Source organism: Panthera uncia (genome assembly GCF_023721935.1).
Source record: "Panthera uncia isolate 11264 chromosome C1 unlocalized genomic scaffold, Puncia_PCG_1.0 HiC_scaffold_3, whole genome shotgun sequence".
Lineage (NCBI taxonomy): Eukaryota > Metazoa > Chordata > Mammalia > Carnivora > Felidae > Panthera > Panthera uncia.
The window spans coordinates 26,891,974-26,918,883 of NW_026057584.1; the positions used below are offsets into that span (position 1 = coordinate 26,891,974).

The following is a 26,910-nucleotide window of genomic DNA, read 5'->3' on the forward strand; positions in this document are numbered from 1 at the left end:
TTTGACTGATGATTCTATTTCCTGCTGTATTACTATATGAATGTGTGGAGAAGACCAGCTACCATCAGGAGATTCTTCCATTTAACAGAGTTCTCTCTTCAGCCTTCTTTAGCCAAACCTAGTTGGTGTTACACAGGTGTCTTGCTTGTGGGTGGGATTTCAGCCTATCACCCTGCTGGAACTCAGCAGGAGAATCCAGAGAGAGTTGGTTCCTAAATGAACATGGCCTTTGAAACTCATCAGGAACTTGGATCTTCCCTGTGTCATTATGAAGTACCCAATTATTGGTTGCAGGTGACCCAAGAGAGTGAGTTCATTGGAGAAGCTGGCCTTTTAACTCTTCGCAGCTCTGGATTACTTATGTATCCTTAAACAGGTTCTCAAAGGCTAAAGCCAGAGAGAAACTGGCATTAGTAGATCTAGAATTGGAACTATGAAGCTTTAATTTCTAGATCAGCGTATGGGTATCCCCACAAGAGTGGTGTTCAAAAAGCTTAATTTGTGTCGTTAATCTTGAGAGTGAAGGCAAGATAGGTTCCATCCCCTCTTCCCATAAGAAGACATTTAGCCTGTGTGTTTCCCTCTTCCATTGGTACAAATTATCAGTTTCTTTTTGTTAACATTGTAAAGAATCACATTTCCATACAAAGGAAGGGCATTTATTCATTATAATTTTGCTGTGATTTGAAATAAACATTTGTTTTAATGCCAAATCTAAGTTAAACTTTGTGCTTTATATAATCTTTATTTGGGGCAAGTATTTGTAGGAAATGGAATTTTAATATGTACAGCATAATTACTTATTCTTAAGTTTCACAAAAAATTTAAACCAGGTTGATAAAAAAATGCTTATTTTGTGGGTTAAGACTGTCCTAATCAACTGTTAACTTCTTTCTGGAGAACTTTAATCACTATCTAACACTATCAAACATGTAAGAAAGTACCATAAGTCTCCATATAACTATTCTTTCTTCCATTATTTTCTGGTGCATTTCAAGGGAAGTTGATGAATAAAATGCTCAGATTGGTCAAATCCACATCACAGCACTTACTAGGCAGAAAATAGACATATCCATGGTCATACTGAACAGTTTCTAATTTTTTGACTGCCGTATAAAATAACTGATTTATATTTTCAGACATGTTTGCCTATGTAAAGCTTTCTTGTTGAGAATGAATGATATGATTTTGCTCTTAGAGTTTTTTTGATGGGAGTCACATTGGTTGCAATATCCAGTGGTCACAAAATGGCAGTACCTGTGTCTCTCTGTCTTTGTATCCCTTGGCTGTGTTCTTAGATACTACTATACTTCCTCATTGCTACATCCATGCTCATCATTTCCTCCTTTATATTCAGGAATTGGCTTACGGACATCAAACACCTATCAGACCATTTGCCTTTGACTGTTCATATCCAACCTACCAGCCCCGAGCAAGAAAAAACAGAGATAAAATACATAAGAGCATCCACCCAGACTGGTAACTCATTGCATATTCAGGCCATTGACTATAAATTGCTTATTCACAAGTCTAAAATGAATGATTTGTGAGAGGAATTAATTCATTTGTGATTTCTAGATTCAATATTAAGCCAGACCAACATTACCTTTTGATAAGTAATAGTCATATAGTGCTCCTTTACAGAGGGCAATGTTGGGAGTCCTGAAAAAACTGATTTAGATATCTGTATCTCAAATGTTTTGTAGCTATGCCTTCTCAAAATACTGTATTTGTCCTTTCTGATCAAGGGATCTTTACTTTGGGTAAGAAAGCCAAATGTTTTCTATCAGGTAATTTAATTAGCAGTAACTTTTTGGAGGAGTGGGGCAACATGTCCCAAACTCCCTCTGTGAGTTTCAACTTTAGCAAATGGAAAAAAAAAAAAAAAAAAGAAAGAAATCCTAAGAAGTCTGTTTTGTGAATGATTACAGGAATAAAACCCAAACTATTCCATAATTCAAAATGAGATAAATCCATAATCTTAAACCAATAATCTGTAAACCCTTTCAATGTATAACTGGACCCACCCCCACAAACTCCATGTTGGTAAAAGCAAAGAAAAAAAATTTTTCCTAGCATCACGGGAGAGACTTGTATCTGGCACTAAAACAGGGTTACAGCTCTGAGTTGTTACAGGAAGCAACTTCATGCTAAAACTTTTTGTTCTTTTTTAATGTATTTTTTTTTTTTTTGAGTAGGGAAAGAACCCTGCTAACATCTACTTTCACATACCTAAAATTGCAACACCAAAGGGTGCAGGAGACACAGATACTGTGAATAAGGAAGTATAATATTCAAGTATATGAGGAAGTATCACAAATGGCCACAGAGAAATATATATATATTTATATCTATAATACTGTATCAAACAGATGGAAAGGGAGTGTGAAACTGGTAGTGTGGACACAAATCTAGCTGATCAACTGATATTCTAGTCAGACACGAGCCCATCCTAATGAAAGTGCTTCATTCCTAAGAGATGCACTTTTATACCACTTCCTCAACCACAGATCAAATGCTTCGTAACTATTTTTAATTAGTTAAATAATTTATTGGATTGACTTATACTCTGATATAATTATCCAGGTCCCAAATGTTAATAACTTAACTGAATCTTTCTTCCCATTTATACAAAATAACACTTAAAAAAAAAAAAAACAACAACTTATTTCTTACATGCTCTTTCCTTCCTGCAATCAGACTCCTTGATTTAATTTAACCTGTAATAAGTTAAAATGGGCAGCTTTTATCTTTTCACCCAGCAACAGAATAGTGAAATGAGCAGCTTGGATTTCAACAAGGCCTTTCAGAATGTATGGATAGCCTTCAGGCACATGAAAGGTAAAAATGCAAGTTTTAAAATAATAATACTCCATGCAAAACAGAGCAGAGCAAAAATAATTGTCCAACTGTACTCATGTAAAGCCAGTGTCTTCCTGTTGCAAATGGAAATCAAGTCAATTTCTGCATATACTATTCATTGTTTTTTTATAAAATTGTAACAATTACTACAGTTTGGGAATGAGATTATTTATTTTATGGTTTGTAAAGAATGAATATAACACCTGCTCAGAGCCCACGCCTGCCAAGAGCTCATGCCTAAATATTATTACTTCAACGCTAAATGAGAAATATTCACAAGCCCTGCTTAGCGAGTGCAGCAGTGACATCCTCGGCCAAAGTGGCAAGCTGAGGGGATTCGAGCAGGTTGATGCTTCCAGAGGAGGAGACATTGCTGAGTCGTCGGGGGGACGCCACGCTGGATCTGCCTGGGGACTGCGTGATGATCTCAGCTCCGTGGTCCACACGGGCCTTAGCATGCTCTCTGAAGTTCAGCTTTTGACTGTCAATCTGTTCAAGACAAACATCAGTCCTTGTTAACTCAAGCATCTTAAATGGCCCCTAGACCTCCCATCGTGTCTCAGAGCTGATGTCAATGTCACTTCTGTTCAGCTGTGCCATCTCTCCTTCCTCTGTGCCCAGGTCTTCCATCTGGGACCCATTTTGATAAGGAGTATTTCAGAAGGATTAAAACAAAACAAAATAAGACAGGCTCGGCTCGCGACCTTGTTTCTTACCTTGACATTACCACCTCCAGGTACATGGTGAGCATTGTCGAGTGAGCCAACTTTAGCTTGGGCCTTTTCTTTGAAATCCAGTTTTACACTCTCAATCTTCACACGCCCACCACCTGTGAGAGGACAAAGCTTTTAAATGCCTTGCTACCATGACATCTTCTATTTATGGTGACTATTTCCCTAAAACGATTTCAGTAGATAGACCATCACAAAGCACAAACTTCATTTACTATTCTTTTGACCACGGATGTGATGGGGATTTTTTTAGAATTCTAGTCCATACCATTATTCCCATACCACCCAAGGTAATGACATCTTTATTTTGTACCATTATATGGCGTGCTCTACATATTAACATCTTTTTCCTCTAAGCCAAAGTGAAGGCTGATTTCTAGGTAAGTTTCCAATGCACTTATCTATTTTGAAACTTATCCCCTCTGCTCTTTACTTTTCAACTAACAAATTCTTCTTAATAATCTACCTATGTCTAACCTAAAATATACGAGGGGCATTTCCTTATCTATACAACAAAAACTCTAAAAATAACACAATGAAAATATCTCCTTTCACCCTTTCTAAAACATGGAACATCCAATCTCTTATCCTTAAGGGTGCAAATTAAATTGAAATGAAGATCTTCTTTAATGTTCTTCATGGTAATAGGTCACTTTTCCAAAAAACTATAGGTTAGGAATGGTGCACATATGGGTCATATATTCATTTGTAAAATTTCAACACTGAGAGCTGGACTGATGAAATTTGAGCTGGAAACTAAGTGGTTTATAACTAGAGAGTTTTGAGAGTGTCCCGTTATCATTAGCAGATGGAGTAATAGGAGGAGAACATTAAGAGATCCCATTCTTACACAGATGCCATAGGACCAATCTTACACTCATTTTGATCTGATAACGGGGATACAGTTTGGACCATGCCATTTCCCTAAATGCTAATCTTAAATTTGAGGATCTACTGATAGATGAGAGTGCCAACATGCCACCTTTTAGAGTGATGCCCCTATCTCTGCATGCCTTTTCCATCTTGCAAATGCAAGGAGTTCAAGCCCAGTTGGTATCCATTGTCCTTTAGTCTGAATTAGACTCCTTTACCTCTCCACCTAAGATTTGCTTTCACTTTGATTAGCAATTTGGTTTTGGCTGTGTGCATTTCTTTGAAAGGCCAGTGGTAAATGACATGATCCTCTACTATTATTGCATCTGTCTTAGGATTTTGACTCGGGAGAAACATGGAAAAGCTTTTTCAATTTTGGACTCTTGACGCTTATTTATCTCTCAAGGTCAGCAAAGAAAGGTCTGTTAAGTCTTCACAGACTTAGACCTTGCAGTATTTTTCTCATATGATACCTGGACATTTACAATGACACCCAACTACCTGGGAAAGTGCCCCTTGAAATTAAATGGTGTGATTAGATTACATTTTGAAGATATATCCATTCGTTCTTCTGAAGGTATAGGATGTGCATGATGTTATTTAGCTCATGCTTACAGGAGACATGTAGTTGTCCCTCCCTCAAAATATGTATTATTGCAATAAATTTTATTCTTCCAACATTTCACCTGGCCATGTGGGTCTCACTTGTTAGTTGTGATGGGATTAGTGTGATTTATAAAACATACTTATCTTGATTAGAGCATAGAGGATGTTGAATTCTCTAGATGAGATCCACTTTCTTGGGACCTTTTCTATTATTTTTTGGTAGCCTTTAATAGAAGTGGCCTTTTCAAGCTCTCTTTTATGATTCTATGTTGTGTCAACATAACTGTGTTAAAATTTTTGTTGAATTCTATTTTACGACAGAAAAAAAAATGTAAGGTTGACCCCAAATATATTCAGGAAAGGAAGCTCGAGAAGTCTGTTTTTGTGAAAATCCTACTAGAAACTTTTATATAACTATTAGAGAAGCCCATTTGACTTCATGGATCTATCCCCTTGGTCCTGAAGAATCCTGGCACCCACCAGGAGCAGTGATTGTGAAGGACTATAATCTTTATCAGGCGTCATACATCCTAAAGTTGAGCTTCCAGGTATTGAGTTGTTGCCTTTATTTTCTCTGTACATATCCCACATTCCAAAGTAACTTTGTGAAAAGCTTGCTGTTGTCAAGGATCATAGTGTTAACACTTCTTTATGAATTTAGTCATCTGCTGCAGTTCTTAGAAAAGTAAGATCCAGATTTAGAAATAGGTGGGAGTCTATGACAATAGTCTTTTATGACCAATAAATCTTACATAGACTATTTCCTTAACTGTGTAACATTTTTCTGTGCATCAAGAGTCTGGTTGAATTTGGCTAATGGAATACTTACTGTCCAAAATAAAGAATTCAAAATTTTATTTTGAATTCTGGAATAAAATAGGTGGTATGGCCAAATACTTGTTATGTTGACACAGGAGTAGAGTCAACTAAGTGTTTGTAAGCTTGAGGTACAGACAGAATTGTGACGATATGCAGTATGACACCATGTCCCTGCTGCCTCGGGAATGAAAGAGAAGCTAATTCCAGGGTAACAGTTCTGAAATTAGTATTGGACATTATTGGGGATAATCTACAAAAAGACATGACCACTGATTGACCTGAGAGCTGGACCCAGGCACTTAGAGACTTCTCGTTCCCTACCCTGTCCTGGGAATGTGGGTTCTGCTTGCCTTTCCTGCTTCCAGAGGCTGCTCGAAGGACATAGCTCTGTGATAATGATGTGGTGTTGACAGCTACACTGTAAACATGACTAAACCCAGTTAAGGCCTCTTTATAAGCTTCTAAGATTTGGCAAGTAGGTGTTGGGATCCACCTTGCTGCTACCCAAGACAAACGTCATATGTAAATTCCCTTTCCTTATTAAAATTGCCACGCCAACCTGGAGTGGCCTGCCTCTTTCTTCAGTTTCTTCCTGCCTTCTGAGTACAGGGGCCAATTTCAGATTATACCAGGGAAGCTCCCAAGAGGATCGTGAACCAACAGAGATTCCATACATGTATTTTCTAACTCCTTGATTTACTTTATGAACACACCTTCTCAAAGTGAAGCCTGACCCCTAGACATGTTTCCAATGCATTTATTCATTTTGAAACTTATCCTATCTACATTTGGTTTTCAACTAATTTTCAATTAGTACATTGCTAATAATCTTCTCTTGGTCACAAATCTTATTGGACTCAATTGTTGTTGTTGTTGCTCTTTTTCTTTTTAAATAGGCTTCAAGCTCAGCGTGGAGCCCAATGCAGGGCTTGAACTCATGACTCTGTGATCAAGATCTGAGCTGAGATCAAGAGTTGGTGCTTAACCAACTGAGCTACCCAGGTGCCCTGGGGCTCACAGTTCTTATCCCTCGTTTCTGATAACATTTGAGATAATGAATGGTAATAACCTATTACTTGGTTTAATTAAGTTATCAGGGATACTAACATCGTGTCCTTCTATAATTCAATGGTATATACTGTGTCAAAACATTCTTAAGAAAATTATAAATTTGACAGTTGTCCACTATTTACATAGGCATGCAGGTAGAACTTAATAAAAATATGTGATAATGATACTCAGAATAAAAAATGACTCATAATATGTTAGATTTACATTTTAAAGATGAAATAATTCCCAGCAAGTATGAATATAAGTTCTACTTTAAACCACTAGTCCCATAGGATATTCTAGAAAAACAGGAGGCCAATGGTTAAATAAATTGGGATAAGCACTGCATCAAGCAATGGATCCATTAAGCACTGCATTCTGCTGAGGGTTCGTAATGCTTATTGACCTACTATAGGATCTGAGAAATTCAGCAGATAAACACATTTCATCAGCTTTGCTTAAGCATAAACCCTATTTCACATAATGTAGAAAAAACGTTTTCATGAAAAATCTTTGGAAATGCTAATTTCAGCTCATGTAATTATGTATGAATACATGGCGCAAGGTATTTTATGGACTATATATTTTAAAAGAACTCCAGTGTGCAGGTTGAGAACGTAGAGATAAATGCATTTTATATATCTTTTGATTTTGAACTTGTCCTATGATATGTGGCCTCTTTGTGATATTGAAGTTTATCTGTCCAAATGAAGATGGCTTGAAGTTTCTAGCTTAAGTTTCTATTAATAAAAGCATGCATTTTCAGGATTTTGAGACATTTTTCCAATTAGATATTTCATAACAAAATTTTGCTTGTCAATTTCTTAAACACAATTTAATATTTCTCTAACTACTAAGAAGAATTTATTTACCTGGTCTGTGGCGGATGTTCTTCAGAGAGCCACATTTGGATGTCACATGGCTTAGGTCTATCTTCTTGGTAACAATCTGTACCTGTATGAGCCACATAAAATATGCTTAAAATGGTTGGGACATAGACAAGCTCCCAAGCTCATATGCAAAACCCACAAACATATCCAAGCTCACAACACCTAGCAACACAGAAACCCAAACTGAAGTACATACACACACACAGGAAAACATAACCTCCCAATATCCTCCCACGTTTGGTTGGGGAGAAGGACTAAAGTGAAAGAAAATCCTAGAATAGAAGATTTTATTAGTAGAAAACAGATCATGCCACAAGAGGATAGCAACACCTGGATTAATAGGGCAAGCTTCCACTCAGAGAATGAAACCACACGGTGTTAAACCTTCCCATAAGCAAAAAGCCAAGTGAAGAGATGAATTATTTTTTTTAAAAGTGACTTTTACATAAAAGTGACCACCATTGCTCATAGATATAAGAAGACCACCACTGCTTTAAGATACAAGAAGAAAGCTGTAACCATGCTTTTCTAGAATACTATTGTCATGTCTTGGCTAATGGAATTTTTCTCATACACCAAATTATAAGATGGTATCAACATTTTTTCTTGTATTTTATTGAAATTATTTCCTCTCCCCGTGTTAGAAACAGTGCTTTTCCAAATGTGGGCTGTTGTCCATTTGCATTAGATGTACATGGGATTACTGAATTGGACACTGTGGAAATGAGGCCATGGAATCTGCATATTTGAACAAGTGATTCTTCTCTAGAGGAAAGTTTAAGACTATTGTTTTGGAGGTTGGAAGCTCCCCCAATTTCTTTAAGATGGTTAGTTATCTCATTTATCCTTTGCCACTTAGCTGTTTGGACCAGCAGGCCCTGCAGTAGAGGATAGGGGTCACCCTTTGATACCCTCCAGTTATTTCCCAGGACCGAGACTGTTTCTGTGAAAGTATCACATGGTTTGCACTTACAGTCAGGACACAGGGAGGAGGGCAGCGTGCCAATGTAAATACTGATCCTGAGGCTTAGCCCAGCACCCTTAAAGGAGCCCAGCAAACCTTGTTATAGACTTCCTATGACAGTGACATTTTCATGCTCAGTGGGACTAGTTCAAGCAAGAGGTGACAGCTCCTGGTAGAAGGCAGTTGTTTGTCCCCTTTCACTGCTTGACTCCATCTCTGCCCAGCTGAGGAGCAAGGAGCCAAGAGTTATTAAACAGGTGAGAAATCTGGACTTTACACTGTAAATTACTTAAGTCACAGATGGCCAGGTTCTGAAGTTTTAGGTGACAGGATCTGTAGAACAGATAGTCAGCCTGGCTCACCTCTTTTATTATTCTTATTTTGTGAAGAATCATGCTGACTATACCTTGGGTTTGCCTCTGCCTCAACTACATTTTAGAAACATGGATTCATCTTTCCCTTCCTCTCAAAGGACATTATTTCCACTCAATTCAAGGCACAGAAAACAAAATCCCGTCAAGACGAAATTTATATTGGGACTTTGAATGACACATGAACTATGCTTCATTAGTTTTGCATTATTGCAAATGATATCCTAACTCTCATGAATAGCGATGGACAAAAGACTGTCATAATACACTTTAGGTACTTTCAAGTGTATCAGCCTTTGCTTCAAGAGTAATTTAAATGGAACTATAAATGTGTGTGTGCCCAGCTGACTTCTGTTGGGGAGTAGAGACAGCATGAGGAAATACCTTGAAGCCAAAGGCCAGCAAACAAAATTGGCAAGTGAAGTGGGTTTGCCATCCCCCTGAAAACCACTGTGCAGTCCATTAAGGTTTTATTCCTCAATTCAAAGAATAACAGGGAAGGATGGGAAGTCCACCAGCAAAAATGCAAGGGTGACCAGCTCCCCGACCAGGGCACAGGTGGAGCAGCAACAAGAAGGGGGGTGTGTATTGTGAGGAAGGCAGGAAAAGAGACAGTGTGCTGGCTGTGCAGATGGCTCCACACAATCAGGACAGCTTTCTAATAGAAGCTTCTACTTACATTTCCGCCCCCAGCAGAATGTTTGATGTTATCCTTGGAACCACATCTGGACTGAACCTTGCTAAAATCGATCTTCTTGTTTAAAATCCTAACCTAAAAGGAATTGGAGGTAACTTCACCGTGCATTTTTCTTTCAGTATGCTGGGTATAGGGAGCCAGAATGGATCAGTGCCAAGGAGGCTCCAAACTTCCTTCCACCTACATAATCATTTAAGAGAAAAAAAAAACTAACACTGGAACTGAAGAATAGATCTATCATATAAATATGAACCGCTATTCTCCTGAATCCCCAAGGGCCAAATGCTCAAGAACTTTAGATATCCAAGTTGTAGGCAGGTGTAATCTGGAAATGATGAGAAGAATAGAAAAATAAAAATTGGGTCATCTGTGATGGGGAGGCTCCTGATACTGTGGACAATGCTGGGACTCAGGTCTACTCTATGAAAGGCCCAATAGCGTAATTCAGTGTAGTAGATGCCCTATCCCCTTAAATCCTACAGTATCAGCCATTGTAATTATAAATTACCTGGTACATTTGACTTTTTATTGGTTGACATAGCACAGGTGAGGTTCATGACTGGTTGGGCTGAATGCCATTGATGAGGGTTCTTATGCATCCAGTGGAAGAACCCTTGCTTTCCCAAGGGGGTCAACAAGGAGGCTCAGGGCCTCCTCTGCTGAAAAGGCTTCACTACTGCCTTGCAGGTTTGGTTCAGTGGTCTTCTGAGAGGCCTCTCTCAGACAGCTGCTCATAAACAGCCATAAACCTTGGATGATTGGTGTGGAAGCATTCTTTCCATTTTTAGAAGGAAGCAAACCAAGGACCATTAGTTAGCTGACTTATACTAGGTCATGTAAAGGTAGTCCAGGCCTTCATTAGGTCCAAAAGGTTTGAGGCTAGGCGTTTTATTTCTATTTTCAGAAAGTTCAGTATTCATCTTAAGCACAATAGCAAATCTAGATCTGGACAGATATTACTCTAGTGTAATGTAATGTGTAAAGTAATAGCTCTTGTGACTTCTTTCGTGTGTCTTAAATTTTGCATGTTTTGGAGGGCACATGAATAACGTAAGCAGGGAAAGAAAGGTTTATTTTTGTTGTTTGTTTCTTTGATTTTACTTTGGCTACTTCTACTACTCTGCCGGTATCCCTTTAATAGCTAAAGAGAAATTATGTTTTCAATGCTTTAGGGGACAGTTTGTCCTCTTATTATAAAAAGCTAAATAAATATATCCTAGATATACAGCCCTCTCCAAGAGCGGTATCACATCTCTTGGTATTTGCAAAACAGAGTAAAAAATTCAAGTTGACATTGAGTCCTGACTATTTTTAACTAGACAAAGCTTAAATTGCAGTGCCTGCCTACCACTGACAAGAGAGCTTGTCCCTTACAGGGAAATATCATTGACAGCTCTCATCGGCTGCCCAAGGAAAGGGCCTCTTGCCAAAATCTGAATTCAGAGAACATGATGACTGGGCCACACTTTAGGGCATGATAAAAATTCCAATTTAAAAAGAAGGGGGTAATATCACTGAGTCTGTATCTAACAATAAGTGTAGTTGTATACTAGGAATTTCACATAAAATGGAGACACAAATAACTTTGTCAACAAGGGCCATTACACCTCAAGCCTCACAGATAAATTATTTGTAGAAAGCAAATCATTTTATTATTTCAAATAATAATATTTTTAATTATCCTCCATGAGTATCTATTTTGTCAATGAAACAGAATTCATCTAAGCCATTTTTCCTAATCCTTGTGGATGTACAGGGTCTCATATTCCATTTGCAAATTTTAATTTAGAGATCATTAGAATACAAATCAAGTGACTCATTACCAAGTGATCAAAGCCAAATGTTAAATCTGATTCACTTGTTGCAAAAATGGAAATTCCAATTTTAGTTGCATGAATCTGTTTGACTCTAACATTTAATCAACCGGCAATTTTTATGATTTCTAAAACAAATGATTCAAACCTAAAGGGGGCACATTGCTAGCATTATTTAAAGACACTTTAAATCTTAAAATCCTAAAACTTAAAGGCTGACTTCTGTCGATTTTCCTCAGATTTTCTACAGAATCATAGATTTTCTAGTGAAACAACCAGGGGTCTTTTTTGACGGTAGACTTTCCCAACCTATGTCTTTTCAATTCTTAAGATGAAGCAGACCTTTGACATGCATTAATGGCATGTTCTTTACATATTTCCATATTTGTAATAGCTTCAGAGTATATTGTTTTTGCTAAACAAATAAGGCAGAATATGACATTCACCATTTTGCTTGATGGTTGAATAGACAGAAACAAAATCACTTTGGCCACTAGATGCTTGATGCTCAGTAAAGTTATGCTCTAGCTTGACAACTTGCACCCACCTAGTCCATGTGATGCACATTTATGCTTTAACAAAACCACAAAATACTTCATGGCAAAGAACTCTGGGATCATTTACAAATAATTAACACCTTAGGGAGTTAATTCCACAAATATCAGCAGTCCTCGGAAATCATTCCACAAAATAGAAAAATAGATAGCTGCTGTGAAGGAGAAAGCTTTATTCCAGATTCGTGCTCTTTTTCTAAATCAGAGACTCAAATTTTAACTCTCTGTGCTCTATGGATGGGTCTAAATAAAAATGACTTTTTTGGGTAAGGAATTTCCATCGAGCTTTTGTTTTCCTATATATCAAGGGAAAATTATTTTGACATTTCAGAGATGGTCTAGAAAAAATATAACAAACTTCTATTTGATGAACTAATTTTCTATATTCATGATATGGAGGAAAAAATATTTGAATAATCATTATACAAGGTTAACTCTAAAGCACATTTTATCTTTTTTGTCAATTTCTTTCAGTCAAAATTTTTACCTGCACTATTAATGCAAAATGGAGTCATTTGAAAGAGTAGCAATCTTTCCTTCTGTGTACTTTATAGTGGAAGGGAAATGTATTATTTCAATTAACTGAATCATCTTCCTAAAGCTCTGCCTTACTCAAAATTCTCCCAAAGTCTATTTTCTATTAGATGCATCAAAAATTCTTAGGTAGGCCATCAGGTTCTCCAAATTCTTATTTTTGAGCCTGCTTCTCAAAATTTTACATTTTGGCCAGACAGTGTTGCATTCCATACTTTAAGGCCCTTGTTTACATTTTGAAGTTTATTCCCATGCTTTCTTTATGTTATCTCTCGCTAGAATGCCTCATTCCAAGTTGAGTCTGGAACTCGTCATTCTTCAAGGATCAGCCCATCAGTCCCTCTCAAGGGAGGCTGGCAAAAAAGGATTTCAGTCTCAGGAACAAAGGTTGGCGACTTGCTTGCATTCACTGTTGACTTTTCATTTACATAAGAGTCATATAAGAAAGAGTTAAAAAGAATAGACTAATGTAATTGAATAATTAATCAGAATTATCTTATTTTACTTTTTACTAATTCTATCTTCCTCCACCACATTAGGGAAGACCAGTGTAGTGACTTTCTGGATATTCCTGGTGTGACTCTAGTTGGATTTTATAATGATGGTTCAGTTGAAATGATATGCCACTGTACTCTCTCTGCATGGAAGTTTGAATGCTCCTTTAGAGAAATACACTTCTTTTTCTCCCCAAATGAGGTTGCTTTAAGAAAGGACCAGAAGACAAAACGTAGGATATGTCTGAAGGCAAGAACAAATTTCTTTTTACCGGAGCCTCGTTGGAAATACAAAACGTGTAAAATGAAAGAAAATATAATCCTGGCTTATGGTTTTTAGTAAAACGATTTATAAACCAGAGGCATTAATCACCATGTCAACTTGAATTTCTTAAGCATTGGTGTTTTGATCTTTTTTTAAAATTTGACACACTCTGATGCTGGTTTCTTTATCAAAAGATCCACATGCAGCTCAAGATAGCAAGATATGGAGATTAACTGGGAGTTCAAAAGTTTGGATTCTCTTCTTGGCTCTCCTACATGATAGTGCTAGGCTCTACAGACAACCTCTAGCTAGGTATGGTCCTTAATTGCTGTATCACTTCTTTATTCCTCCATCTAACGTTGTCTTAGAAAGAATACTTTTTTTTTTCTTTTGAACAGGTAGTGGCCAGTGACACTCAACTGATTTCCCTTCAACTTTCCAGGAGATTAAGCTTTTCCCTTGGCTTTACATGATTTCTCAGGAGTGCTTAAAAACAAAGCCTTTCCTTGGCCTTGCATTAGAAAAACACTTTCTCTCCCTCTCTCTTTCTCAAAAGTATTTCCCATTTTATAGCATTCAATTTTAATGAAAACTATTTATTGAGCCTATTTAGGGTCCTGCAGTATCATGTATTAAAACAAAAGGGGCTCCTGGGTGACTCAGTCAGTTAAGCATTGGACTCAGTTTCGGCTCAGGTCATGATCTCATGAGTTTGAGCCTCATGTGGAGCTCTGTGCTGACCATGGAGCCTGCTGTGACTCTCTCTCTCTCTCCCTCTCTCTCTGCCTCTCCAGCCTCTCAAAATAAAGAAATAAACACTTAAAAAAATGACAACCTCAGATATTTCTGAAGAATAAAAGTTCTCTGGAACAGATGATGTTTTACAAAGACTCTTTTGTTAACAACCATGTACTCAGATTAAAATGCATATAGACTTTATAGTCTACTTCACATTTTTTTTATTTATTGAATTGCAAGGTCTCTTTTCTTTTTAATTTACACAGAGAGAGAGACAGAGTGCAAGCAGGAGAGAGAAGCAGAGGGAGAGAAAGAAGAGAATCTTAAGTAGGCTCCATGCTCAGCACGGAACCCGACTTGGGGCTTGATCCCACGACTCTGGGATCATGACCTGAGCAGAAATCCAGAGCTGTTTATTCAACCCACTGAGCCACCCAGATGCCCCTCTATTTCAAACTTTAACTCTTCCTATACTGACCTATAACTTCTTCAGAATTTGATGTATCAAATATAAGCAATAAATAGAGTGCACATGTAAATAGAAATAACCGTTTATATCAAAACCTACAATTCCACAGAGCTCTAAAGCAAAAGGATACATTGGAGGGGCCCATCAAGATGCCAACCCAATTTTTCTATGCAGGCTATGCCACACAGCAAAAAACAGAACCACATCAAAAACCCTGAATAAGCACATAATGCTGAAAAATTTGTAAAGAAATGTTTGGTGGAACAGACACTGAGTTTAGGCATTAACCTCATGGTTGAACACTGGCACTACATTTTTTTGTTCAGTTTAAATTTGTAAGAAATTTAAGGAATAGTGGACCAAGTGTAAAGGCAGTAAGTTTTTTTTTTTAATTTTTTTAATGTTTATTTATTTTCGAGAGAGAGGCAGACTACAAGCGGGGAAGGGGTAGAGAGAGAGGGAGAGACAGAATTGGAAGCTGTCATTTCCACTGAGCCATGCAGGCACCCCAAGGCAGGAAGTTTTAAAGGGTTTATTTAGGGGGTGCCTGGGTAGCTCGGTAGGTTAAGCATCCAATTTCAGCTCAAGTCATGGTCTTGCAGTTTGTGAGTTTGAGCCTCACATCAGGCTCTATGCTGACATCTCAGAGCCTGGAGCCTGCTTAGATTCTTTGTGTCCCTCTCTCTCTGCCCCTCCCCCACTCACACTCTGTCTCTCTCTCAAAAAATGAATAAACATTAAAAAAAATTTTAATTTAGTTCAGTTGTTTGAAAATAATCTGAGATTCAAGGTTGTTCCTATGTCCTTGCTTGGCTTGTAAGTAAATAGCAAACATAAAAAGGACTCTATAGGCCTCAACTTGTAATGATTTTTATCATAGTTTTTAAATAATTAATATTTATGAAGCTTAGCTCCAAAATTTTTCATTACCCTACAAAAGATACTTAAATTATAGTTATAAAATTTCTCTTGCATAAAGACAGTGTCCATGATATTAAGGAGCTTTTGCTTTGAGATAATGTTGACTTTCAAACACACACACACACACACACACACACACACACACACACCCTTGTCAGTATAATATAATGCATATTCAGTGAATAGTTTTTCTTCATGCTGGATTGACAGTATTTTAAAGCTTATGGGGTATTTTATTGCTTTTCTTATTTAGCACTTATTTATAGCCCAATGAGATGGAAAGACATGGCTTGGAAAGGACTTTAAATTATTACATAAGGGCAAGACAGCTAGGGGAAGATAGGAAATGAAAAAAAAAAAAGCCACTTCTTTTCTGCCTAGATTGTAGAGACCATGTCTCTTTCCATTTGTCATAGAGTACCCATCAGGGTCTTAATAAATGTTTGATGAAATCATACCCAATGAGAATGAGGAATAAATCTAAATAAATTTTAATTCTCTTTTAATTTATAAAGCTTATAATTTTATTAATTTACTTATATGTTAATAGCACTCAGTAGACCTTTCACAATGGTGGCCATCATAATTTGACAGAATGAGAAAAAAAAACCCTGTTTCAGTATAATTTATTACTTGCCTCCAGCATTAATTCCATTTTCTCCTTGAATATGAAACTAAAAGTAACTTATTCAAATTACACGTGAAAGGCCCAAAAAGTTTTCTAATTCCTAAAACTTTATAAGAAAATCTAAAAAAGTTTCCTGTCCACATTTCCCTCATCCGTTCCCTCCTTCCTCCCTCTCTCCCAATTACATTTCAGAAGCACTGATTGCTTTACTCAAGTTCAGCTTGCCCTTTGTGGCACATACTTAAGAAATTTGTTAGAATAGCTAAGTGAATATTCTTAATGAGTTGTAGTGCAAAAATACTATCAATCTCTTAAGTAGAACCATGAATTTGAGAGTTTAAAGTGACCTCACCATCTGCTTAAATGAAATGGTATGGCATTAAGATAGTACAAATACATTATATTAATGGCACCACAAAAAGAAGTATATTTTGTTGTTTCTATTGTCTTTTTAAAAAAGTTCACTTATTGATTTTGAGAGGGAGAGAGAGAGAGAGTGTGACTGGGGGAGGGGGCAGAGAAAGAGGGAGAGAGAGAATCCCAAGCAGGCTCTGGGCCGAGCCTCAAGCGGGGTTCAAGTCTCATGAACCGTGAGATCATGACCTGAGCCGAAATCAAGAGTTGGATGTTTAACCAACTGAGGCCCCCAGGTGCTCCTCTAAATAAGTTTTTTAAAAAGATGCTAGGGCAACACTGACTGGGAAGGTAATAGACTGACACATTCTACAAGATTCTGTATAGAAAAGAGAAGTACTGTTCTTTTCTTTAACAGGTGTGACTTGCTTGAAGATGCCACCATCTGTAGCGCAGCTGACCTGAAAATGACTGACTGTTCCATGAACGAAGGAGAAGTATATAATCCACAAGGTAATCAGTCAAATCCATAGACATGTCCTTGCAGAGATCATGATCTAGCTAACCATCATATCCAAAAAGCTATAAAATACAATAGTTTTTGTGAAGTCACCCCATCAGTAACTTTCAACTATGACAAGGGTACAAAAATTGTTCTTTGTATAGTGATCTTCATAAAGCTTTTGGAGAAAAAAACGAGAAACTTGTTAAAGCATGTAAAAGTATTCCACATAAATCAAAGTACCTATAAAAAAGCTGATCCATTGATAGGAAGGGTAAAAAGTACCATTCACTGAGTTCTTGTCTAAATTTTTTATGCCACACATTTAGAGAAACTGTTTATTTTCCTACTTCTGTTTAAATCAAGCAGCTGTGTTCTTAAAAAGCTAACACTATTGATTGTAAAATCTAGATTTAGATTTCATGTAGAATAGGGAGCTAACTACATTGAAATAGTTTCAAGTTAATACACTAAGATAGTCTTACCTGAGCCTCGAGTTAAATTAACCAAGGTCACAATGTACAGTGAATCTAGGATTGGGTATGTTCTTTCCAGCAGAATGAATTTGTGTTTTAGCTGAAAAGATTAATATTATTGCTTTCTGTAAAGCTCCTCACATCTTCAGCTAGTTTATCTATTCCATTATGCATTGATTTGCTTCACTGAACTGAGCCACAGAGATGTCTCTCTTCCAATATAAAATTGGACTTTTAACAGAAGCGATAATAAATGTAAGCACACAACCTATACATACAGAAGGGCAATAAATGCTCAGATTCAGGCAAATAATAAAGCTTCCCAACTTGAAAGTTGTTGGGTTCCCAAGACATATGTATTTTTTATTACATATTTCCCCTCCCATTTCTTCATGATTATACAAACTTTAAAACAGCAATAATATAGCTTTTAAAATGAAATCATTGGCATACAGTCTAACCACTTCAGATTTAACAATAGAGCCTGTGTAGAAGAATTAAGGTTACATCTATAATTTTCCTCCTTTATTTATTAATAAGAATTGTGTGACTATTTTTCCTAACATCTATAGACTACATATCTCTATTACAAAACTTGCCTTCTACGGAAAGTATTGCTATTATCCTGTCCTCTTCAATGATTCTGAGTTGAACACCATCCATTCAAATATCTTAGGATTATCAATTTATAATTGGGAACAACATGCCATTGGCTACGGTCTCCCCAGTAGAGTGCATTTATGGATCCTCAATCAGATAACAAGGGTCTTTAGGATATCATCCTGATAATTTCTAACATGTTTTAACATAAAAATGTTTCCTAGTCATTCTGTAAAGTGGAATCTTGAATCATCCAGTCAAAACCTCCAGTTTAACATGTACAGAAAAAGAATCTCTCCTTACTCCTTGTGTTTGAGGCTTTTAAGCCTCAAATAAAAAGATTTCTTGCAGCTTATATTAACACTGTTAAAGTGTTAAGTGATGCGTTTTTCCTACCAAGACAGTTCAACTACAGGGCACCTCAATTTCCCAATTTATTTCCTCCTCCAACCTAAACACATTGTACCATCTATCACCAAATAGAAGGCAAGTATCTTCCTTCCATCTGTTTATCTTGGTGAGGAAATATCTCCTGCTTCTCCAACAAGAGTCGCTTCATAACTCCACTGTTGTGGACATTTTTCCAAGTCATCTGCAGCTGAGATAGGATAATTTTGCAGCAGATTAACACTTGCCTTATGAAAGAAGAGATTTTCTTCAAAGGACAGCATGAGTTTGAGGCTATTTTTATTCTGTAATTTTTGTGTCATATGTCTTTACTAGCCCTTAATTACGACAATCTCTGAGGCCATTTTAGTTGAATTCAAGAGAATGAGACATCTTTATGTCACTTTTATGAATTACCAAGTATAGTAGAAGTCAATTAATTAGACATAAAAATATTCACAATCAGATATGGTAAAGAAGCAGAAGGATGAAGTATTCATATTTTTTGGACTGGTTTAACCTTAGTGACTCTGGCAAAGCGGAGGCTAAAACCATTCTTTATGCCTCTCTACCTTGAGGAGTCACATGTAGAATTTCCATGTCAAATTATATCAATAATTATTCCATTTTGATTACATTTTCTTTTTACTTTCAGGAAAATATTTTGGAGATGAGTTATATTCCCTTGTGATTCTAGGAAGAAACATGTTAAGTATCAGTATTTTCTAGAATATAAGCAAATAAACCCCACATTTAGATCAGGAAAATACAAACCAAAAGGATATTTATAGAAAGAGATTTGATTCTAAATATACTTACTGGCTATTGTATTTTAATAGGTATCTCAACAAAAACTAAAATGATACTTTAAAATTTGTACTAAATTTATTTTAGTCAACTAATATTTATATATAAATAGAAAACATAAATATTACAAATGGTGTGTAATACAGCATTTGGGTATTTCCTAAAGACTCAAAATATTTCATTCTCTGGAGTGTGTAAAACTCTGAGGAATCCAAGAATACTATGAGATTTATGGAATTACAGGATCAAATTTGGTAGAATTAGTTTTTTGTATTGTTTAAAAAAGATTTCTTGTACCTCATATTTTAATAACATCTTGTATGAAAAAGCATTTGTCGATGACTTTATTACTAGAGAATGTTACAGTCATTCTGCAGAGGGCATACTGAGCACCACCCCTGCCCTCCACTTCTTCCAACTCTTTGGTTGATTTTTCATAACTCCTTGGGCTTTGTGGAACGGAATCACAATGAGACAGCAATCAAGTTTGGTGCTAAAGGAAGGGGCAATACTGAGTTTTTGTTTCAGCAGTGAGTAGGAATCCTTGATAGCTTCACATTTTGGCAAGATCTTTTTTCTAAACATGCCTGAAAATATATTTTCTTTGGCATGGAAGAAGGATACCAAAAATCAGCGGCAGAAAATATAAGACACAAAATAAAGAGAGGCAGAAAAGAATACTGAAGTTAAAAGACAGGCTTTTGGAGATGCTGAGAGGGCATTACAAGTTTGGTGATGCACAAAGGAAATGATACTTTCTTTCTTCTTTCTCTCAAGGATGGGTGTTTTATCTCTTTACTGACAAGAAAAGTCAAACTATCCCATAGGCAGATCAATATCACAACAAAAACAAGAAATGATATTTGTATTATCTCCTTCCAGGCTAATTGTTTCATCTAAACAAACAGTATGTAAGCAAGGTTCAGGTCAGGGCAGAATTCAAACACCCTTGGTCGGTAAAAATGTGAACGTTCATACTGGAGCCGAAGTTAAGACTTAATAGGTAGAGCTTTACTAATAATTCTATCCAATATAATTAATCTAAAAGAGTTCTGCTATAATAATCTCATGCATCAGAACTATACAAAACTGTCTGTTTATCATCAACACGAATGTCTACCCTTTGCAATTTGTAAACATGAGCAGCCAGAAAAGAAATTTGGCGAACCGTTCTGGTGTTGGTGTAGAGATGGGGAAATGGTAGAAGATGTCATAGAAAATCATCGAAGGAGAAAGGAGATAAAAGTGGAATTCTTAAAAGATAGTCAAATGAGGTCACAGGATCTAAACTAGAACACTCAAATTCATATCAGAAATGTAATTTTAATCTCTTAAACCAAAGTCCACAAGGCAATAGACATACATTCAGAAAAGATCTGCTAGCAATTAATGGAAAAATTCTCCTGCATGTTCAAATCCATTTTTACCTGATAATAACCAGAAGGAATGGATATCTCATGCCATTTTCATTATATTTGATAAGCTAGATTGCTCAGATAAGGTCTAAACTCTTGGCAGTGAACCATAACCATTAATTTTTTTTAACACCTCCACCTCCCTTTTATTGTAAGAACTGTTAGCATATAATATGAGGAAGGCTTTCTAATAATTAGTGGCAATTTACTTCCAGCAGCAAATATGGGTTCATATGATTCTTACCTGCCCCCCTTTAGGCTGGTATTTGATGTTGTCTGTTGATCCGATTTTGGATTTGACATTCTTCAGGTCTGGCAGTGGTTGGTTAATAAGCCGAAGCTGCTTGGGAGTAGCAGGAGATTTTGGAGGAGTACGTATGATGGCAACTTTCTTCTCACTGGGCACCAAGATGGCAGATTTGGGGGTTCCTGGTGTGTGAGGGGTTCTGGGATAGCTAGGGGTTCCAGGAGTGCCTGGTGTGCGTGAAGAATAGCTTGGTGGGGTGCCAGGAGTGATCGCGGTTGATCCAGGGGTGGTGGGTGTGGAAGTGCCACTTTTTCCTGCTCTGCGAATTGGCTCTGATCCTATATTCACAAACAAAACAAAACAAAACAAAACAAAACTGAAACCACAGCATCAGAAAATTCTCCTCAAGACATCGTCTTCCCACGGGTTGTTAGAACTCACAATACGTTAATGTTTAAGGAGTTGAGAATATTTATGGATAACGACAATGCTCCAAAAGGTGAAAGTCTCCTTTTTTTCAAAGGCTTATAACCTGGTAACATTTGTGAAAATGCATTGCTATCAATGCAAAGAAAGAACTTGGGTTTTCTTGATTTATTCTTCCTTCTAACTTTGAATGTGTCAAAAGTTTTTTATACTTGTGTGATCATTAAGGCATATGAATCTGCCTTTAGTTGGAAGAAGTGTCTGCACTGTATTTTTTGTGTGGGCTCATATTTACTAAAGATTCCTTGAATGATAATGTGGACCATTTGCTCTTTTGTGCAGTAAGTTCATTCCAAGATTCAGGCAGACATACAACATACAACTGTGTGTTTATATCAGTAATTTTGAGCTGTGTACAAATTATTTATTGAATTGCATTTCAGTGGTACTCCTTCCATTTATATTGAGGAACACTGTGAATTGCAAATGTGTATACTGAGGGCTATTCAGTCATGTTAGACATTGTTCTACAGTATTACATTTTCCTTTGTATGGAAATTCGTCTCAGGTCTTTTTTTTTTTTTTTAGTTTTTTTTTTAACGTTTATTTATTTTTGAGAGAGAGAGAGAGAGACAGAGCACAAAGAGGAGAGGGAGACAGAATCTGAAGCAGGCTCCGGGCTCTGAGCTGTCAGCATAGAGCCTGATGCGGGGTGTGAACTCACAAATTGGAGATCATGACCTGAGCCAAAGTCGGTCACTTAACCGACTGAGCCACCTGGGCGTCCCTCATCTCAGCTCTTAATATCACACACAAAAAATCTATTTTTCTTCTTAGAAAAATAGGGTATTTTAACAATATATCCACTGTGCATCTTGTACCTGATTGTTTTCTCCTATACTTTCATTGCTAGTTTGCAGTTTGGAGTCAAACCAATAATCCCCCATTGTCAATTAAATATGATATTGTGGGAGGCATTTCTTTGCCTCAACCCGACTTGGGCATCATTTTACTATTTAGCTCCTTCTGCCCATTTTCCTGTACTATGTTTCTTTCACATTAACTTTTTAACTGTGTGTTTGAATGCCATTTCAAATCCTTTTTTGAAAAAAAAAGATACGTGAGACTACAGCACCTTATAGATTTCAAAGCACTTTTGTGAATACCAAACATGTGATGAGCAAACAAACACAGTAGTTAGAGGCAGCTCTTATTATTCCTAAATTCAAGAATGAGGATACTGAGGCTTGTTTACCCAGATGATACTAAATTCAAAGCCAGATATGATATTTAGCCTCTGAGCTCTAAAAATCTTTTCTCTTAAAATAACACATTCAGTCTAATAATACAACACTTATTTACATTGTTTACATTTACTATTCAAATACCTTCACTTTTTTTTGGTGTTTTATAGGAAGGGCATGAATTTTATTTGTTATTACTGAGTATATATACTTTGTAAAATCAATAAATCTAGAAATTTTGTCGAGGACAAAGGTACAAGTCATTAGTTTTTAAATCAATGAAGTGAAAGGGATCTTTGAGTCATCTCGTACAATTGGTCATCAGTGTGGGAAGTTCTGCCTGAGAAAGGGGATAATTAATCATTGCTGGAATAATTACAGGGAAGGAGCTCAAGAGAGTTTCTTAGATAATTATAATCTACAGACAACATCTATTTACCTACTGGCCTGTGTTCAGTCTCCTGGAGAAACAGGAGCATTTCACTTCTTTCAGTGAACAGTTTTTACATATAAGTGAAAGCTGCCCTGTGTCCTTCTGGTTTTTTAACGTGTAAGGGCCAACCATGGGCAGACTGTTTAACTGACAATAGGAAATGGGATATAAGAAGACTAACATGATAGATGAGTGTGCGTTCTACGACTTTTATTGCTTTCCACAAAAATGACATTTCAAGACCAAGATGATACAGCCACGGCTAACTTGGCTTTTGAGGCTTCTTTGCTACAAAGTTCGTTTTTGGACCAAGTTTTTGATGTTTGAGTCAGTCATTCTGTCCTTCAGAAAAATCTCTTCAGAAACTTCATTTCCTCCTTAAATGTTTTCTCTATGCCTTCATTACCTTGGAATAGCTCAGGTCTTTTGGGGAGCGGAAACTTCTCTCTGTTATTTGTCACTGTACTGGTGCCTTCCATGAGATCTGTATACAGTAGGAGCTCAACATACTTTCTTTTTTATCAGTACAAATTGGATTCAGAATTAATCAGTGTGTTGAGGTGTGTTTTACTCAAGGGAGACTGAGCTGAAGCAATATTCTGCATGTGCATAACAAGTTTCACTAAAAGAAATAACAGTTTTTAAAGAGTCCTTTCTATACCCATAGAAAATGGCCTTAAGCTTCAGAAAACTAAGGAATGAAAGTTTTGTGTTACATCTGGAGAATGAAGAAAAACCAAAAGCATTAAGCCCTACCACCACTGTTGAATAGATAGGATTGATTCAAAGTATAATAAATTATATTCTAGTCATCAAATGGCAACTTCTAGTGTTTCCTATTTGTTCTGAAACTGAAAGAGTTAATTAAATCTGAAATACTAAAACAATGTGAAATATATCTATGAGAAAATATATATTTACAAATTACTTTATGAAACTGTGTTCTTATTAATCTTGTCAACTCCTCAATGACAATGCCTTTCTCTCCGTTTGTGCTAAGGGCATAGCTTTGTTTCCTTCAAATCTTTTCAGTAGTGGTACAAAATGCCAGAACGTGTCTGTGTGTAGTTACGGAGATGATGGGTGAATGGGGGGAAGCACAGTACTTGTTCTTTTAGTTGTCCTTAGGCTTTTTAGCTATTGCTATAGGGAAACAAAATAAACTGAATGTCCTGAGATTATCAGGGCATCAGTTATGTTTCTTAGCAAATAAAATGCATCATGCTTATGAATGTAAATAAAGTTAGAAAGTCAAAATAGAATTGGCTCAGATCATAAAGGACAATTTATATATGGATGCATTTTAGAGGGCAGAGCACAGTAGTTTGAAGATGTGAAGTTATGAATAAAGTACCATTTTGCTCCCATAACCACAGATAGAAGCATAACTCAAGGTATACCTTTGGGAAGCACTTGGTGCCTTTGTCTTGTCTGAACAGCCTCCATATTGCTGATGCCCAATTCCAACTCCGGATATTTGGAATTGAAGTCTTTTCTCTGGGGATCACTATCTTTTCAATGCCTTCTTTGCTAGTTTGTTTGAATACTTTATTTTTGCAAAGAAATAGTTTTGTGATCTTAAAGGGTTCCTGGCATATACTTCAAAGAATGTTAATGCTTCATGAAACTAAATGGTGTAGGGCACAACTGCTCTAAATATAATAAACACTTTAATTCTAGGCAAAAATATGCTTTAAGTGTCATACAGAATGGTAATATTTGAAGTGGGCCAATTTTTATTAAATATTTTAAGAGTAAGTAACAAAATCAACTATAATGTGATGGGAAGAGCAATTTCCACCATTTTTAATGGTTTTTAAATGACAGAGATATTATTCTCCAAGTGATTCTACATAGTTTTCTAGTACTACTTCTTCCACATAAATAAATATAAAAAAGACATTAAAAGGGCAGGTGAATGAAGTTATCAGTGGGCTGAAAACCAATTCAACCACTCTAGCTTAGTAGCATCGGACAAGTAACTCTCTTTAAAAGGTCAGTTTCCTCATGAGTAGATTTAACGAGGTTATTTTTACCTAACCATCAGCATTATTAACTTAAATGGAGTGAAAAACGTGTCTCAGGATCTTAGCATCTTCAGGTACTAAATAAATGGTAGCTATTTTTGTTGTAATAGAAACCTATTTGTGAAAATAATTTGCATCTGTCCTTTAACCAGATAATCTTGGTAGTAACACCACACGAGTGGGTAATGATTGGAACATTGTTATATTCTTTCCTTAAACTGTGATGACGCCAACTAGTTCATTATGGGCCATCAACCAAAAGAAATTTAAACTATTGCACGGAACATGTTATGTTTACACCCCCATTGGAATGCGAATTTTTTTTTTTTAATTTATTTTGAGAGAGAGAGAGAAAGAGAGAGAGGCAGAGAGAAAAGGAGAGAGAGAATCCCAAGCAGGCTCCGCACTGTCAGTGTGAGGTCAATGCGGGGCTCAAACTCCAGAACCGTGAGATTATGAGTTGAGCTGATCAAGACCCTCAACTGACTGAACCACCCAGGTGCCCCTGGAATGTAAATTCCTACCAAATTGAGCAGGATCCTAGGTTTTGATTACTGACTTCCCAGTTAGACTTTAGGATTTGGAATTCTAAGGAAGTTAAGCTTATATAGATACATATTAAAAAAAAAAATTCCTGACTATTGGTCTTCTCTATTAATTACTTCCTTGTAGGTACTCATTTTCCAAAACAATCATTTTGAATCAAGCAGCTGTTTTGGATCCATCAATAGTCTGGCTTTTCTGATTCTTTAAAAAAAAATTTTTTTTTACATTTATTTATTTTTGAGAAACAGAGTGAGACAAAGCATGAGCGGGGGAGGGGCAGAGAGAGAAGGAGACACAGAATCCGAAGCAGGCTCCAGGCTCTGAGCTGTTAGCACAGAGCCTGACGAGGGGCTGGAACCCACAAACTGTGAGATCATGACCTGAGCCAAAGTCAGACGCTCAACCGACTGAGCCACCCAGGTGCCCCTGGCTTTTCTGATTCTTAGAAGAAATATAATTTGTTTTCAATGTATGTTTTGTTTGAACGATGTAAAATATAGACCTAGAATAAGCTCTACTCCACTTAAGGGATTAAAAAGGAAGCCAAATCAAAATAAACCTACTGGTGGTCCTCCTTGCTGAAGAGGAGATGGAACTGTTGAGAGAGAAGGAATTCTCCTCTCTGTCTCCTGATACACCGCGGCGAGGAGGGAGGATAGAGGAGGGCCTGGGCAGGGAAGAGCGCTTTTCTGGGCTCTTGGTTACTCCATCCTGATTGGGAAAAAAACACATTGGGTTCTCATGAATCTTCAGGTATACAAAGTGATTATGTTAGCCTGGCTAATTTCTTCCTGTGCTGATAGATACATTTCTTTTAATACACACTACTGAATTTCATATACTTATAAGCATTTCCACTTTGAAACTTAGAAAGGGTTCCTATTTGCCTAGAAGTGCTATAAAAATCTATTATTCTGGAGTTCGTGCTAATAATTAATCATGAAATTCAAATTCTAAATAACATGGGAATATAGTAATTTACCTAAGTAATCTCCAGCAAATGAAAAATTTTACTAAAACCTCTTGATAAGCATGAAAACTCATTAATCAGAAAGGACTGGCAGTGGGCATTGCATGATGACAGTTAACAATGAACACTACCGTATGTTGTGCATTTTTGTGACAGGAATTCTAAGCACTTTACATCCATTTATGATTTAATTCTT

At 36.7% G+C, this 26,910-nt stretch overlaps 1 protein-coding gene across 12 annotated transcripts in view; it reads right to left on the reverse strand.

Moving 5' to 3' along the window:
* Positions 1–838: 838 nt before the first annotated feature.
* MAP2 (microtubule associated protein 2) overlaps positions 839–26,910 on the reverse strand; it is a 280,060-nt gene continuing 253,988 nt past the window's right edge. For 7 of the 12 annotated variants that reach the window (XM_049615017.1, XM_049615015.1, XM_049615011.1 and 4 more), the window contains 6 exons: positions 26,308–26,455; positions 21,066–21,406; positions 9,846–9,938; positions 7,814–7,895; positions 3,579–3,691; positions 839–3,351 (listed from right to left, as the gene is read on the reverse strand). In XM_049615017.1, coding sequence (XP_049470974.1) covers positions 3,136–3,351; positions 3,579–3,691; positions 7,814–7,895; positions 9,846–9,938; positions 21,066–21,406; positions 26,308–26,455 — 993 coding nt within the window. In that variant the 3' untranslated portion in view covers positions 839–3,135. The remainder of the gene's footprint in view (positions 3,352–3,578; positions 3,692–7,813; positions 7,896–9,845; positions 9,939–21,065; positions 21,407–26,307; positions 26,456–26,910) is intronic. The other 5 variants (XM_049615018.1, XM_049615016.1, XM_049615013.1 and 2 more) reach the window with 1 other exon arrangement.